Source organism: Abramis brama (genome assembly GCF_963993115.1).
Source record: "Abramis brama genome assembly, chromosome: 1".
NCBI classification, from domain to species: domain Eukaryota; kingdom Metazoa; phylum Chordata; class Actinopteri; order Cypriniformes; family Leuciscidae; genus Abramis; species Abramis brama.
The window spans coordinates 43,787,907-43,806,743 of record NC_139963.1 but is presented as its reverse complement, the minus strand read 5'-3'; the positions used below and the strand labels follow the sequence as shown (position 1 = coordinate 43,806,743).

General features: G+C 36.7%; 1 protein-coding gene across 1 annotated transcript; it reads right to left on the bottom strand.

Moving 5' to 3' along the window:
• Window positions 1-1,882: 1,882 nt before the first annotated feature.
• LOC311095360 (cytochrome P450 2K1-like) lies at window positions 1,883-10,320 on the bottom strand (the record flags this gene model as incomplete). Its single annotated transcript, XM_084133852.1, has 9 exons — window positions 1,883-2,070; window positions 2,345-2,486; window positions 3,931-4,115; window positions 5,108-5,249; window positions 5,323-5,502; window positions 5,607-5,767; window positions 5,919-6,068; window positions 6,774-6,936; window positions 10,126-10,320. The coding sequence occupies 9 exons, from the start codon at window positions 10,318-10,320 to the stop codon at window positions 1,883-1,885; spliced, it is 1,506 nt and encodes a 501-aa protein (XP_083989978.1).
• Window positions 10,321-18,837: the final 8,517 nt, after the last annotated feature.

Genomic DNA, 18,837 nt, shown 5'->3' with positions numbered 1-18,837 from the left:
AAGCGGGCGCATGCGCAATAAGCCCAGCTGGAGCACCGCTGCAGCTGAAGCCATATGCCCCAGGATACGCTGGAATGTCCTCAGTGGAACCTGGCTGCCTACTTGGAAGGATGCAGCGAGGTGACGGATGCGGCGCGCGCGCTGCTCCGACAATCTGACCGTCATAGCCACCGAGTCCAGTTCTATTCCAAGAAAGGAAATTGACTGACGGGGCGATAACGAGCTCTTGGTCCAGTTGACCGAGAGACCCAGACCTTCCAGATGGCTGAGAAGCGCTGTTCTGTGAGACACAAGCTCTGTCTCTGACTGCGCTAGAATAAGCCAATCGTCCAGATAGTTCAGTATCCGCATTCCCTGTCTTCTCAGGGGAGCGAGAGCCGTGTCCATGCACTTCGTAAACGTATGGGGTGCTAAAGACAGACCGAACGGCAGGACTGTGTATTGATATACTCGACCGTCGAAGGCGAATCTCAAGAATGGCCTGTGACGGGGAGATATCTGGATCTGAAAGTACGCGTCCTTCAGATCGAGAGAGATAAACCAGTCTCCTGGGCGAATCTGCGCGAGGATTTGTCTGGTTGTGATCATTTTGAACGGCCAGCTCTCGAGGGCTTTGTTCAAATGTCTCAGATCTAAAATAGGACGCTCCGTCCTTCTTGGGTACGAGGAAGTAACGGCTGTAAAAGCCCGACTCGCTCAGAGAAGGATGAACCTGTTCTATAGCCCCTTTGCGCAGCAGCTTCGCTATTTCTGCTTGAAGCAGGTGCGCTGCTTCTAAACTCACTTTCGTCTCCGTCTGCGCTAGAAAGCGCGGGGGGCGACGAGCGAATTGGAACGAATAGCTGTGTTTTATAGTATTCAGCACCCATTCTGACGCGCCCTGAATAGCTTCCCATGCTTTTGCACGCATAGCTAGGGGTCGAATGGTCTCTGGGTTCAGATCGCCGCGCTGCGCGGGATGGGGAACCTGTATCAGAGAGGATGGAGGTGCTCGAATACGGGGGCTGGTAAACAGTGCTGACTGGCTGTACAGCATATGATGGCTCGATCCCTATGGATGGAGCGCGTTTTGCTGCTGAACACCCCTGGCAGAGTTTACACTTATAACACGGCCAGTGTTTGGGAGCTTTAAAAGGTCTGTAAGGCTTCATTTTACAGTACAGTTGCACTTTATTTACCGAGTAGATTGTCATGTTTTCCTTGGTAACGTTGCAGGACATACGAGGTAAAAAATTGTGACTATATGGAAAAGGGAATGATCAGGTTATATGGTACAATTCCGGTAATACCATGGAAATAAACAAGGCTTCATTTTACAGTACAGTTGCACTTTACTTACTGAGTAAATTGTAAAAACATCTGCAAGAACATACCCAGTATTTAAGATGTGCTATGACATTAGGGAAAACTGTTCTTGCGGGGTAGTTACCAGGTAAGTGTAAGGTAAATTATTTGATAAACCCTCTATAAATGGATGTAGCAATGAACAACAACTATAGAAGGTCATTTATTGGAAACTATCATCTGAATTTCAAGATAGTAATAAATAAACATGGACTGTTACCAACATAACCCTAGGATAACTACAAATCTAACTTGAATTGATGGGTAATACTGGAGGTGTTTCTATTATTTTATACTATTTAACTATAGTATAAAATAATACATGTAAATGTAAAATTTACGGTAATGTAAATGTATGTAAACTGTAAAATATACAAGTATAACTAATTATACTATTTAACTCTTTATGAATGCTGAAAATTTGTGATTCCTGAGATTTCAGATGTTTGAATATAAAGAATAAAACACAAAAAAAAAAATGCAAGGGCTGTTTCTGATTGAAAAATATTAACTTTACTGTAAAAAGAATTAACAGATTTCACAAGCGTTTCACTGCGCACAGTTTGTGTGAGGCTGGGTTCATGGTGAAGCCCACCGCTGGTGTGAGATCCAGATCATCTTCAGACACTCCAGGAGGAGGAGTGAAGCGGAAATGCTGAAGGAGGGAGGTGAAGAACAGGAAGAGCTCCATCCTGGCCAAACTCTCTCCAAGACAAGCCCTGCGGCCTAGAGAGAGAGAGAGAGAGAGAGAGAGAGAGAGAGAGAGAGAGAGAGAGAGAGAGAGAGAGAGAGAGAGAGAGAGAGAGAGAGAGAGAGAGAGAGAGAGAGAGAGAGCGAGAGAGAGAGAGAGAGACAGAGAGTGAGAGAGAGAGAGAGAGAGAGAGAGAGAGAGAGAGAGACAATTTCATCAGGGGAAAAAAGAGACAATTTAAACCATTTAAAAAAGTATATTTCATGAATAAAGAAGACAATCAATCCCTAACATGAAGGACAGTAGTACCTGCAGAGAAGGGCAGGAAGGCGTCTCTCTTGACAAATCGACCACGCTCGTCCAGGAAGTGTTCAGGGTTAAAGGTGTGGGGTGTTTCCCATTCATCTTCATCCCACAATACAGACGTTAGAAGAGGAAATATGCATGTGCCCTGCACAAGGAAAAAGATTGCATCTTTATTTTTTGATATGGTGTTTACAATGTACACTGTAAATGCAAACATCGTATTTAATTAAAAATAGTAAATTGACCTTAATCATTTTTTTTCAACCTGCTATTAACACTCACTTTTAGTAAGTTACTTGTACTTTGAGGTTGAAAAATTGTACCAGCTTAGTCTACTTGAGCTGGATTCATTTAGAAAAAGTAAGTTTATGACTTGAGGGCATGCGCAGATCAGTCCTCTCTACGCTAGACGGCGATATATGGCCACGCCAAGACTCGCCCTTCAATAGCTACTATTGGCTGAAGGTGAAAACCGTAATTTTAAGCCACCATTGTGGTGATTAGTGTTTGTTTTAGTTGGGCTCTTGACCATTATATCATTAATTTAACCTTTTGTTTGACTGCTGTGTCTGAGTTAAAACAGCCAGATGAACAAACAGAAAAGGTGATCTGACGTTGATGGTTGTGTTTTAACATAATCGTTATTTCACAATCATTTGACCTGATTCACTGAACTCATATAGTTCAGAGTTAATTTCTGAGTTAGGTTTACTTTATTAATTATAGCAGCACTGTCCTGGTACAGGATATTTTTTTTAGCAATTTCAATGAAATCCAAATAATCAAAAAAAAATGTAAAAAAAATGTGCCTACATTTTTTATGTAGGCACACAGACATCAAGAATTAGCATATGAATCTCAACAATGGTGACAAACAGATCACCCCTGATCATAAGCTCATTATTTATTCATGCAGCAATGCATGATGGGAGCCATGAATGAGTTTTGATTGGTTGCACCCAGAATGCACTGCAACATGCTTTATAATTGTCACCATTGTTGAGATTCACAGGCTGATTCTTGATGTCAATGTGTCTAAAAACTAAATTAAACAAAATTTTTTATTTTTTTTTTGTATAATGGAAACTTTTAAGAAATTCTAAATATTATGCTGTACAAGGACAGTGCTATAATTAATAAAGTAAACCTAACTCAGAAATTGGTTTCTTTAATTTAAGTGAACTTGAAAAATGAGTGAGCAGAACTAAAAGTGTTAAGTTGTAGGTATTTAGTAATTCTAAGTGGGGTTAAATTTATATCAAGCAATCCACACAAAATGAAAAAACTAAGTTAACACTAATCATGACTATTAAGTTACATGAACATAAAAAAAACGTGCTAGTGGTACTACTTGATTTAGTACTGCACACTTAAAATAAACAAGCTTTTCTAACTCACTAATCTTAAGCTTACTTTGCTTAATTTTTTTGAGGCAACGAGTTTGCATACTTTTTTTAAGTAAGGTCAACTAATTACATTTTACAGTGTATAGCACGGCAAGGAGTGTGACGGTACTACGATGTGTATGGTACAAAAACAAAACAGATCATCTACGTGCTGTATTTTGTATTAATTCATAGTATGCTAACCTTCTTGATGAAGTGTCCATTGAAGTGAACGTCACGGCTGGTCATATGAGGGATACTCATCGGTACAATGTTGGCTAGTCTCTGGGTTTCATGGATCACAGCATCTGTATATGGTAAGTTCTTCCTGTCCTCTGTAACCGGTTGCCGTCCACCAATCATCTGATCAATCTCCTCTTGAACCCGATCTGCAAATGTCCAAAGTATATTTAACAAGTAAAACACTACCCAGATAAAACAGAAATGTCATGAATGATAACAAAAAAAAAAGAAAAAATATATATTGTGACTGTTTGATAAAGGTAATATTCTGGTTCAGTACAAGTTCAGCTCAGGCTACAACATTTGTGGCATAATGTAGATTATCATGAAAATAATTTTCAATCCTTCCTCCTCTTCCTTTTTAATAAAAAGTAAATATGAGTTTAAAAACGCGAAGCGCAAGACAGTTATGTTTTCAGTGGCAAGTTTTATATTTGTTCCCAGAATATTTTTCTGGAAGGTAGGATAACATTTTCTAAAAACATTTAAAAAATGTTTAGATAACATTGTTAGAACATTATCTCATAACATTCTTATATTTTTTAGCTGGAAGTTTCCCAGTGGGCACTAGACATGGACTCCAACGTCAGTCAGATGTCAAATTTTGATTGAAAATGAAAATCGGGTCTAATCCGAACATTTGATTGACAGACTACAACTCACTTCCAGCCACAGTCTTAGATGAAATCAACTGAAGATAAAAGAGGTTAAATCTCAAAGATCTCAGCAGAGGAGGATTAAACAACTCCACAAACAGCATACCAGCTTCACTTATTACTTACCAGATAGCTTTATTTCTGTCATATGTCTACAAAGTTCTTATTGAGAATTAACAGAAGTTTAGATGTTGATGTTTTATTGAAAATACTAATTTGGTTTGATACCACCATTATGGTGATCAGTATTTGCTTTAGTTGGGCCGTTTTGTTCGCATATTATGGCTGTAATATTGAAACACTCAGTGTTTTAACATTTATAGAATGGCCTCATTAATTGCTATTGTATGTAAGTGCCTCTCTGTTTTCCTTTGGTAATCAACATTATGCCTCAAATGCTGTTGAGCTGAATTTAACTTGTAAACCCAGAATATCCAGAGTAATGTTTTAAGAAAACATTAATTGCAATATTTCTATCATACCTTGTATATGTGGATATTTGGCCATAAGCAGCAAGCTCCAGCGCACTGTTGTACTAGTAGTGTCCGTACCAGCGATGAACAGGTTGCCGACTGTGTAAATGATGTTCTGCTTGTGGAAAAGTGAGTTCTTCTCTCCAGATTCCTGATCAAATAGTATGTTAGAGATTTAAAGAAGTAAAACCAAGATGAGCAAGACTGTGTTATATTGGCCATACTTCTGCAGTCTGCTTGCGGACGAGGAACGAATCGACAACACCTCTGAGGTCCTGTGGGTTCAGTGTTTGACATAAACTGCTCACCAGCTCTGATATCTCTTTGATATCAAGCTCAAGGTTTTTCATGAGCAGTCTCCAATTCCTGAGCCATGGACCCAAGAAAGGGAACATGTTGTAGAGCTGGAGAACCAAAATCAGGAGATTTTTCTTTCACCATAACTCAATAGTGTATACCATTATAAACTAATTAATTCTCACAGGTTATATTCAAATCATATGTAAACCTGCACGGACGCCGTTCCACTCAGTCTGACGCTCTCATTGGCTCGATCCACCATACTCCGTAAGTGAGGGTCTGTATACTCGAATCTATGGCCATACACAATGGCAGAAATGACACTTGAGGCAGCGTAGTTCATCAACTGTGTGGTTTCAAAAGGTTTTCCTGTAAAAGAACAGGCCGAGGTGTTCAACTTTTGGTCCATTTGATGACCATGCCTATATTTATGTACTATAGTGATTTTCTTGATGACTTTTGAAACTTTGCTTTACGGCAATATGTCTCTTTAGAAGCATTGATTATTTGATTACTTTACCTTCAAACTTCTCAAATTCCTCTCGTAAATGGCATGTTTCCTCTATGATTTTCTCCTCAATTTGTCTCTTTCCCATCCCGAAGTCTCGTAAATTGGTAAGAGCAAACCGTCTCATCTCTTTCCAGCTCTCTCCATTGGCAAATATAATTCCTACAAAGATGTTTAATTTCTGGAATGAATCTAACAGTATAATTATTGAGAATTAACAGAGGTTTAGATGTTGATGTCTTATTGAAAATGTTTCGTTTGATGTCACCATCATGAAGATCAGTGTTTGCTTTAGTTGGGCTCTTGACCCTTGACTATCTTTGAGTTTGTGCTTTATCAGTAATTGCAGTTGTTCATGGAGAACATTTCTGCATTGATAAAGCAGATCAACATGTCTGTTATTTTTGGCACTGATTTTTTCAATGGCTCCAGCTAGCATATTGCTCCCATTATGTGACAAAATAATAATGCCAACATTTTCCTATTTACATGTTGTGATTTGTATAGTCACAGCGTGTACAAATAACAAGGTCACATGAGACACAGCCATCTTCTAAACGTATACATACTGGGAACTATATTCTCAGAAGGCAAAGCACTGCTACTTGGGCGGAGTGATTTACTCCAACTCTGAGGGGAACTCTGAGTCCCAAAAAGTCGGCGTGTTCCTTTAAGAGACTTCATACATTGATGAAAAGAGACCAGTTGGTTAAAACATTTTTTAAAAAGTGTCTCAGAAAAGTGAAGTTGGTTCTGAGTGTGACTTAAATGTCCAAAAGTGTCCAGACTCTGTATGTAACTCATTTGTAAGTTAATAAGTATAAAGAAACCTTTAAATATATTGTCAGGAGACTGGGCTGCTCTTACCATGACCTTTAGTGAAATCATGGAACAGTGGTGTGATTTCTCGGTCTCCAAATTCGTCTGCATAATTAACAAGTGCTTGCTTCACTGTTTTGTAGCCGGCTAGCACAACCACTTTCTTTGGACCAAAGTAGACCGTGAAAACTGGACCGAACCGCTTTGCCATCTGATGAAGATTGAAAGAGATGTTACCCCTTATGAAAAAAAATATATATATTTCCCTACACTGTTAAAAAAAAACTGAAATTTACGGTAAAAAACCGGCAGCTGTGGTTGCCAGTATTTTACCGTAAAAAATAAGGTAGCAACCTTTTATGTTTTACGGGATTTAAATTTACGGGCAAAAAAACACAAAGTAAAACGTCAGCTTGGTTGCCAGTATTTTACCGTAAAAAATATGGTAGCAACCTTACTTTGAAAAAAAATAAAAAAAAATAAAAAACCCTTCAGCAGGATTTAAATGTGTGGTAAAAAAAACATCAGCTGTGGTTCCCAGTACTTTACCATAAAAAATACAGTAGGGACCTTTTAGTTTTCACAGGACAACCGTTATATTACATAAACCGATAAATGTTATCATTAAATTTCACTAAAGTATTAAAGTCTGCTTTATATCTTTGTAATATACTGATAACCATCATAATAACACAAGTGGTAACAAAGAAAAGCACACGATGATTTAAGTATACCATTAGTTTTCCACAAACTGAGGCACATGTTAATATTTAGAAGGTGCACAGTGTCATACACACAAACACAAAACACCATCATGGTGACACACACATGACTCCAAATAATGCCATAAACATTCATTAAACAATATATGATGTAATATAAACCCCAAATGTATAAAACTGATAACAAAAAACAAGAAGAAACATAATTATTTAAATGAAATAGCATCAAATGTGAAGTGTCACACAGGGAATTCTGGGAATGTCCATTTAGAGAAACAACAGGAACAGAAAAAAGAGACGAGCAGAAACACAAGAACTACAACTGACTTCAGCCACAGCCTTAGATGAAATCAACTGAAGATAAAAAACATTAAATCTGTGAAGATATCAGCAGAGGAGGATTAAACAACTCCACAAACAGCATTACCAGCTTCACTTATTACTAACCAGACTGACTTTATTTCTGTCAGACGTCTACAGTTCTGTTTGAGAATTAACAGAGGTTTAGATGTTGATGATTTATTGTTTCATTTGAAGTCACCATGATGGAGATGAGTGACTTGCCAGAGGAGAACTGGCCCCCGACTGAGCCTGGGTTCTCCCAAGGTTTTTTTTCTCCATTGGGTCACCTGATGGAGTTTTAGGACACCATTAGGTCACTTGATGGAGTTTTCGGTTCCTTGCCACTGTTGCCTTTGGCTTGCTCAGTTGGGGATATTTTGGGGATATTAATTTAATTTTATCAATCAATAAATTTACACTAGAAACAACCTTGTTGTGTTATTTTGGTTTAATGCTGTGAACCTGCTTTGATGCAATCTGTATTGTGAAAAGCGCTATATAAATACACTTGACTTGACTTGACTTGACTTGCTTTAGTTGGGCTCTTGACCCTTGACTTTCTGACATTAGCTTTTCTCTGCCTGCTGTAACTCTGTGTTTATAAGACATGTTGATTATGGCTAGGAAATCAGAGAGAAAATGAATCATATGATGTTGGTTGTGTATCAGTGATGGTAATCACCATGTTTGATTCACTGAGCTCTTATAGAGTCTTATCTTTGATTATATGTGTTATTAATTTTACATTATTGATTGTAGTAGCCCTATGATTCTACAGCATGTGATCCATCATTGCTGTGATAATCAGAAGAATTTTTAAAACATTGTGTACAATAAAGGTTTGAACTGCTGTATCTGTCAGACACACACAGACATCAAGAGTCAGTGTATGAATCTCAACAATGGTGATGATAAAAGTGCAGTGCACTTGATGGAGCCTCCAATCAAAACTCATCACTATCTCCCAGCATGCATTGCAGCAGGAATACATTATGCTGAATTGCCTTAGTATTTTCTTTTATTATTATATCTGCTTTTATTTTTGATGTTGTTTTTGTTGCAGCTTTTTAGTAGCTTGTTTTGTGATGTTCAGAGTTTTATCTGATTATTGTGTTGATTGTCACCGTTGTTGAGATTCATACGCTGAATCTTGATGTCTGTGTTGGTTTAAATTGAGCAGTAGTTCAAAACCTTTTTACTACACCATGTATTTTTAAAGTTCTTCAGATTATCTGTTGTTTGCTGCTGGCTTACATAGATATTATACTCAATAATATGAAATATTTATTTTTAATATTATAATTAATATTATCACTTTGCTCATAAAGTGAGAGATAAGACTCTTTATGAGATCAGTGAATCAGGCCACAATATGACGATTATGTCATCATAAATCGCCTGCAACCAGCTGCCAGTTTTTTACCGTAAACTTTAGTTCAATGCCGTGAAACATAAACATTTATGCCGTATTTTTTACGGTAAAGTACTGGCAACCAGCTGCCAGTTTTTCACCGTAATTTTTAGTTCGATGATGTAAAACTTTGTAAAATTAGTAAACATTTGCTACCGTATTTTTTACGGTAAGGTACGGTAAATGCAACGGTAAGTTTTTTTTTTACAGTGTACTTCCAAAATCCGTACATTTAACAGTATATTAATGTAAAATTACATGAAATGTCCCGTGAGAGCTATTACAGTTTTTCACTCTATATAGTAAGGGTACATACCGTTAAGGAATTAACATTTTTTTTCCGTTGCTTTTTTACAGTTTTTTACTGTTAAAATTACGAACATTTTTTACAGTGTATATATGATCAATATGGTTTAACAGTATATTTGAAAATATACAGAATAATATATTGATAATATATTTAATTTCTATATTGAATAATACATAAGAAATTGCAACTTTTCATATATTGTATATTCGTATATTTTTGTTCTGTAAGGGCCAGGCATTTAAAGGAGAAATAAATCTGTTCCAAAAATTATTTGACTTTATTCTGTGGAACAAGAGAAGATATGGTTTGTCCATACAGTGGGAGTCAATAGCATCCACTGTTGTTTGGCTCATCAAAATATGTTATTTTGTGTTCCACAGAAGAAAAGAAAAGTCATAAGTGTTTGGAGCAACATGAAGGTAAGTAAATGATGACAGAATTGTAATTTATGTGAGAACTATTGAATTTTCTCCCTGTGGAAAAAAACAAAACAGAATTGTTCTCTGCAAAAACTTACCAGGCCAGTTTGTCAACACTTCGAGGCTCTCTGCTGATTAAACACTGGAAACAAAGCTGAAGCGGTTGCCCAATAGGACTGATATCATTCATATTTACCTCACATAGGCTTAAGTGTGGTTTGTTGATATCCAACATTAGCAGATTTCCCAAAAGTGGCAACGGTTTTGGCCCTGGAGGTTCATTTTCATCTCTCTGAGACCTGAAGAATAGGAGATAAACAACCAGCAGAAGCAAACAACATATTAATGTTCCTGTGCTGGAAACCTGAAGAAGTGCTTCCATGAAAGCCATGTTCACAGAGCAAATACCCATAAGACCTTGAGGTTTGTACAGTTCATATATACATAGATAAAGTGGGAGTGGCTACTTCTGGTCTTGGAGGTGGAGACTGTCAAAAACTAGCACAAGCACAAGCCAATGTTGTTGTATGTAAATGTAATGCACAGTAGATTACAGTTAAAGCAACAGTTATATTTTTCAAGTACTATTTTTTATTCTTGAACTAATAGGTACAGAAAAAAATAATCATTAACAAAGCTTTTATAAATGGGGGAATTAATCAGATTCAATCAGAGAGCGATCCCCCAATGCTTAGGATGGCATTACTCAACGTGCGGTCTTTGGTAAATAAGACTTTCATTCTACATGACTTCTTTATCTCACGGAACCTGGATTTTCTGTTTATGATGGAAACTTGGACTAAAGTGGGGGGCTCAAGTCCTGTTTCCGAACTCGTTCCCCAAAACTGCTCATTTCTTAACTCTCCGCGATCTTCTGGTCGTGGGGAGGTCTGGCCGTTGTTTTTAAAAACTCTTTTCACAGCTGCTTCATCCCAACAGATATTTATGAGAGCTTTGAGGTCCAAATGTCTTTAATGCACATGGCAAATCCAGTATTATGTGCAGTTGTTTACCGGCCCCCACAGTTAAATAATGTTTTTTTGAGTGAATTTGCAGACTTTCTGGGGAATGTAGTAACAATGTATGATCAAATTTTACTGCTTGGTGATTTTAATATTCATTTCTGCTGTCCCAGTAAGCCACTAACCAAGGATTTTTGTAATCTATTGGATTCTTTTCGTTTTTCTCAATATGTAGAATGTCCTACGCATGTTCATAGTCATATCCTGGACTTGGTATTTGCTCACAGGTTTTCTATCACAGACATGGAGATAAGAGACAATGTGTTTTCTGATCACAAATCTGTGACATTTACAACTGCCCTACCTTATCAATCAAGTACTAAACCTGCTCAGGCACGATGGGTTCGTTATTTTTCTCCTACAGCCTGCGAGGACTTTGCTACTGTTTATAAAGCTGCGGATGAATTAGTAGCTATATAATCCACTATTATAGCTCAACAAGACCATCACCCTACAGGTACTTTGAGGAGAGAATATCAAAATCCTGGCACATTTGGAAATGGGATTTTTTAAGATGGCCCAAATGGAGATAGAACCTTATAATTCTGAGAGCTCTGATTCTGTTTGGAATTATAAGGTTATATCTCCACTTTTACAAATAAAACCCCACATTTTAAAGAATAAATGTATATAAGCATTGATTTTAATCAATTTATATATTTATAATACATCAAAGCCAAACAAGTTTGTAAGAAAAAAAAAATATATATTTTCAAAGAACATGGGCATGGAAAAATTACAGCTAAACAAAAAATGTTTTCACATACTACACCCCACTCCTCTGTACTGTAAAAACATTTAGGAAGCATCTTACATAAATTAAAAACGGTTCATTTAGTAGATTAAAACATACAAAATATTGTGAAACATCATGAAAGTTATGTTTTCATCCCTTTCCACCCCCACTCCCTCTGTGCTCTGAAACATTTTAAAAAATGAAAGATGGATTAGTTAGAAAGAAAGATATATTAGTTAGAAAGATAGAAAGATGGATTAGTTAGAAAGAAAGAAAGAAAGAAAGAAAGAAAGAAAGAAAGAAAGAAAGAAAGAAAGAAAGAAAGATGGATTAGTTGAAAGTAAGAAAGAAAGAAAGAAAGAAAGAAAGAAAGAAAGAAAGAAAGAAAGAAAGAAAGATGGATTAGTTAGAAAGAAAGAAAGATGGATTAGTTAGAAAGAAAGAAAGATGGATTAGTTAGAAAGAAAGATAGATTAGTTAGAAAGAAATATGGATTAGTTGGAAAGAAAGAAAGAAAGAAAGAAAGAAAGAAAGAAAGAAAGAAAGAAAGAAAGAAAGAAAGAAAGAAAGAAAGAAAGAAAGATGGATTAGTTAGAAATAAAGAAAGATGAATTAGTTTGAAAGAAAGATATATTAGAAGGAAAAAAGAAAGAAAGACAGATAGATTAGTAAGAAAGATGGCTTAGTTTGAAAGAAAGATAGATTATTTAGAAAGAAAGAAATATTAGTTTGAAAGAAAGAAAGATGAATTAGTAAAAAATAAATAAAGATTGATTAGTTATTAAGGATAGATAGATTAGAAGATAGATAGATAGAAACTAAAAGGTTGGAAGATAGATAGATACACTGTTAGACCTTACCGGGTTTTTTTACAGTAAAATACTGGCAACACTGTTGCCAGTAAAATACTGTTAATTGTACAGTTCTTTACTGTAATCTAGTTTGTTTCTGTAAAAATGCACTAAATTATAGTTAACTAATTACACTTGCAGAAACCGACTGCCTTAAATTGACCAACTGTCATTTAAATGTATTAACTAAAATTTATAATGCATTAATAATGTGAGCAAAGTATTACTGTGAACTTCTTTCATTTGAGACCACTTAAAAATTATTGTACATAAAAAGATTTTCACTGGATCAGCAACTACACAGTCACCGTCTGTTAAATAAAGCAACATGCAGCGTATCATCAATGTTTGTAGATCTTCTCCTGGACTGAAGCACAGGCTCTACTCTTCTGCACAATGGTGACCCAAAAAATTAATTTTACAGTAAACTACTGGCAACAGTGTTGCCAGTATAAACCTGTTTTATAACTTACAGTTTATTACTGTTAAAATACATTTTGTGGGTGTGTCTTTTTTATCTTACACAGTTAACCCTTTCAACCCCTCAGGGAAATCCACACTACGAGTAAAAAGTAGCGATGCAGTGAGATAATTAAGGGAATATGTAAGTGATTGTAAGCAGAATCACTGAAGAAAAGAGAAACACAAGAACAGAAAATAGAGGAACACAATAACTACGACTGACTTCCAGCCATTACACATTATTACACTTTTTATTAACCAGTATGACTTTATTTCTGTCATACAGAATTTGTTATTGAGATGTTTAATTGAAAATGTTTGGTTTGAAGTTACCATTATAGAGATCAGTGTTTGCTTTAGTTGGGATGCTGATGCTAAAACGTTAGTTTTTCTTTTGCTGCTTGAGCTGTGTTTTTGCAAGTCACACTTGCGCACACACAGTTTATGAATGACTGCAGTTATAATGATTATGATGACAAAATCATCATATTGCCTGTTCATTCACTAAGGAATTCATTCTCACTTATTCAGAGTTTAATCCTCAATCAAAAGTGTTGCATTAGCACCACTGTGAAAACGCAGCAATAAGATACAATGACTCTTTTTTTTAACACATGATGCATAGCCAGAGAAACAGAGCTACACTGTGTTTTAGAAACACTGAGATATCACAATTTAGCACATGAATCTCAACAATGGTGGCAATATTTCTTTATTATTATTATTATTATTATTATTCATGCAGCAGTGCATGCTGGGAGTTTTATATTATCCTGGAACCCAGCATGCATTGCGACATGAAACTTTTCACCATTGTTGAGATTCATACGCTGATTGTTGATATCTGTGTGTGTCTGAGTCAAGCAGGAGTAAAATAAAATTGAATGCACTATATGATTACAATATTCTTCAGAAGACCTGATTACAGAAATATTGATTTCATTTTGTAGATTCACAGATATATGCTAAATATGAGATAACTATAATTTCAATGATACAGGAAAAATCTGAAAATCAGGCATGTCCAGGATGATTGTGACATCATCACAAAAAAAAAAAAAACACCTGATCATCTTCCTCTTGACTTTTTCGTGCCATAACAAATGTGTTTTATAAACTCACCGTTACAGCAGTCAGAGGGAGATAAATGGTAAGAAGTCCAGGGACAAGAGACCAACTAAAGCAAATACTGATCTCAATCATGGTGACAACAAATTTTATTAATAACTAAATCTCTGTTAATTCTCAACAAGAACTTTTGTACATGTATGAAAGAAATAATCGTAAACTGGTTTGTAAACTGGTTTCACACTCAGTGTGGCTGGAAGTCAGTTGTAGTTTTTGTGTTTCTCTTTTTTCTGTTCTTTTTTCTCTGTCCTTCAGTGATTCTGCTTATCAGGTGTTCATCAGTGTCTCAATTCACTCACTTCTTTTCATTCAAGTGGACTATATTAGTGAACTAATGTAGAGAATAGTGAATGAGGGTATAGGGTGTGATTGGGAAAACAGCCTCTGAGTGTCGACTTTGAGCACTGTTAATTCACAGTATATTCCTGTAGGCTACTTTTATTTTCTACGGTATATTACTGTTTTAATGGAAAATGGTATAATATTGTCAGAATTTTACAGCAAGGGTTAACAGTGTAGATAGATAGATAGATAGATAGATAGATAGATATATAGATAGATAGATAGATAGATAGATAGATAGATAGATAGATAGATAGATAGATAGATAGATAGATAGATAGATAGATAGATAGATAGATAGATAGATAGATAGATAGATAGATAGATAGATTAGTAAGAGAGAAAGAAAGAAAGCTTTAAATGAGAATAAAACTGAAGTAATACTGTCATTTCTATGTAATTTCTATGACTCTGGTATTCTGGACCTTGGCGAGTTAAATGCTCACGTTACTCCATCTGCTAAAAATGTAGGTGTTCTGTTTGATTCAGGCCTCAAGTTTGATAAACAAATTAATTCCTTCGTAAAATCATGTTTCTTTCACTTACGATGTCTTGCAAAAGTCAAATCTTTTCTCTCTCCAAAGAACTTCGAAATAGTCATTCATGCGTTCATCACCTCACAACTTGACTATTGCAATTCACTTTATTTTGGAGCTAACCAATCATCTATTGGGCGTCTTCAATCAGTTCAAAATGCTGCGGCCAGGCTGTTGACTGGTAGTCGAAAATTTTATCACATCACTCCTATTTTCTCTTCTCTACACTGGATACCGGTCAAACTGAGAATTGAGTTCAAAATTTTAGTTTTTGTTTTTAAATCGTTACACGGCCTAGCACCAGGGCACGTATCTGATTTAATACATTCTCACAATCCTTCCCACACCTGAACCTGAGCCCTCAGCAGAGATGGCAGCCGCCATGACTGAAACTGAGCCCTCAGCAGATATGGCTGCCACTAATCCTGAGCCCTCAGTGACAGCTACACTGACCATTATGGCCACAGCCATGTGGTGTGTGTGGGCGGTGCACACATTTGAACTTCACGTCAGGCCTGCCGAGCCTGAGCCTGTTCACATCACATCTGCTGAGCCTGTTAACTTCATGTCTGCCAAGCCAGAGCCTGTTCTGACAGAGTCAGCCTGTCAGCCTGTTCTGACAGAGTGGGTCCCTTGATAGGACCATGGAGGCCGCACCACCATGGTACCCTGAACTGTCTGGTCCACCCTGGCCACCTGAACTGTCAGGTCCACCCTGGCCACCTGCACAGCCTGCTCCCCCATGCCACGACCTTTACCATTACAGAAAGAAAAACATGAATTTCACGTTATCACATTTTCCACATGTGATTACATGTGACCTCATGTGATCACATGTGTTCTCATGTGAACAACGTGTCACCACATCCCAGCCAGCACAGCCATGTGGGGCCCAAATGGGTTTGACCTGGGCTATCTAACTGGGACCCAGCCAGTTTTGTCCTCGGTTTCCATGTAGGCCCCACATGGGTTTGCCCAGATGAAATGAACACTGCTTAGTGTGCACACTACAGGCTGTTTAATGTAACACTTAATCAGTGTTGGAGGTAATGAGATAATTAAGTGATTGAATAATGATAGTGCATTATTGATGAACACCTGTTGTTAACAAGCAGAATCACTGAATGAAAGAGAAACACAAGAACTACTTCCAGCCACTGCCTTGGATGAAATCAACTGAAGATAAAATACATTACATCTCTCAAGATCTGATTAAACAGCTCCACAGCATTACCAGCTTCACTTATTAGTAACCAAACTGACTTTATTTCTGTCAGACATCTACAGAAGTTCTTAGTGAGAATTAACAGAGGTTTAGATGTTGATTACTTATTTGAAAGTAATAGTTTGATTTGATGTTACCATTGTGGCCATCAGTGTGTGCTTTAGTCAGGCTGTTGACTTTTTAACATTAGTTTTTCTCTGGCAGCTGTGTCTGTTTGTTATGGCGAGAACAGCAAGAGAAAATATAATCAGATGCTGTAAGCTGATTGATGATAAGAGTATAATCATCATGAGGTAGCTTAACTCGCTGATATTTTGTGTAAGGTTTGTACGGGTAGTATGTCATTCATTTTGTTTTATTGTTTTGATTCTACAGCAAGAGATCTAGCACAGTTAAATCAGAACATCAAATTATTTTTAAAACCCAATTTACACATGTTGGACTACTGACAGATCTACTTGCACACAGACATCAAGAATCAGCATATGAATCTCAACAATGGTGACATGCTTCATAGTGCAATGCATTCTGAGTGCATCATACGAAACTTATCCATAGCTCCCAGAATGCATTGCACCATGAAGCATGTCACCATTGTTGAGATTCATATGCTGAATCTTGATGTCTGTGTGCGAATAAATCTCACAGGAGCCCAAAATATGTAAATGGTGTGTTAAAAATCATTTGACGTTTTGATTAAATTCTATTATTCTCTTGCTGTAGAATCACAACAATAAAACAAAATGAATAACATACTATCCATATAAACCTCACACATAATCAATGAGCTAAGCCACTACATGATGATTATTATACTCTTATCATCAATCAGCTTACAGCATCTGATTATATTTTCTCTTGCTGTTCTCGCCATAACAAACAGACACAGCTGCCAGAGAAAAACTAATGTTAAAAAGTCAAGAGCCTGACTAAAGCACACACGGATCGCCACAGTGGTAACATCAAATCAAACTATTACTTTCAAATAAGTAATCAACATCTAAACCTCTTCTTAATACTTTTCTGTAGACGTCTGACAGAAATAAAGTCAGTCTGGTTAGTAATAAGTGAAGCTGGTAATGCTGTTTGTGGAGCTGTTTAATCAGATCTTGAGAGATGTAATGTATTTTATCTTCAGTTGATTTCATCCAAGGTTGTGGCTGGAAGTAGTTATTGTGTTTCTCTTTGCTTCAGTGATTCTGCTTGTTAACAGCAGGTGTTCATCAATGATGCACAATCATTATTCAATCACTTAATAATCTCATTACCTCCAACACTGATTCAGTGTTACATTAAACAGCCTGTACTGTGCACACTAAGCAGTGTTCATTTCATCTGGGCAAACCCATGTGGGGCCTACATGGAAACCGAGGACAAAACTGGCTGGGTCCCAGTTAGATAGCCCAGGTCAAACCCATTTGGGCCCCACATGGCTGTGCTGGCTGGGATGTGAACATAATGGAGCATGTGGCACATGTGGAAAACATGTTACTATAGGTTATAATGTGGAGCTCATGTGAAATATATTTGTAACATGAGCACATAATTTTTAACATGTGAATCATGTTACCACGTCACAAATACTGTACATTTTCAGCTTCATTGTAATGGGAAGTTCAGATAATTTTACTGACTCGGATCTTTTGAATCTCGTTCATAATTAAAATGTTATATGTTAATGGACAAATCCCCAAACACAACTTACGCGATGTTGATGTTTCGTTCATCCCCATAAGCTGAGCTATGCAGTCTAGTGCCGGATACAAAAGTGATAATTAAGTACTGACAAGCACAAATTTTTCGCAAAATTGATTAATGTAAATAAAAAGGCAATGTAGATAAATGAAAAGGCAATACATACACCACAAATGTAAAAAAGACCAAAGTAAAAATACTGACCAGATGCAGATTCTTAGTTATACAATATGTATTGAAGAACTATTCACAATTACAGGATTCCAACATCCACATCAAAAAAAGTAATTCAATGGCACTAATATTGAGTAAGATGAAAATGGGTTTCACATGGGAATTTTACATTTGTTTCACATGTGATCACGTGTTTCTCATGTGTTTCACGAGTGTTCCAAAAGCACACATTTCCTAAGTGCAAAACACGTTTTACATGTGATCCACTTATTTCACATGTGCAAAACACGTTAAATTTCATATGTGCTAAATCACATGTGCATGTGGTCACATGTAACCACGTGATTTCTTGCAAATGTGAAGTTCATGTGTTTTTTCTGTAAGGGTAAACCTCCTTATTTAATATACACAGATTTTGTGGCTCAGATAAGGTCCAGTTCTGGTTTATTTCTTTGCTCTTGGCTGATATGTGGCATCGCTATGGCCTGCTTGTGGCCCAGATCTGGCAAACAGGAGCGGTCCGCCCAAGGGCCGTCATTCCACGCTGCATGTGGGCCAGATCAGTATTCCATGTGCCAGATGTGGGCCGGATCTGGGCCGAAACAATGTTGCTATCTAGGTAAATGTGCTAATATTTTTCAATTAAACATTTACACAATTACACTCATATCCTGAAAGCAAAGCATCTTAATGTTGTGACTGATATTTTGAGAAAACTAACTAACTTTGGTATGATT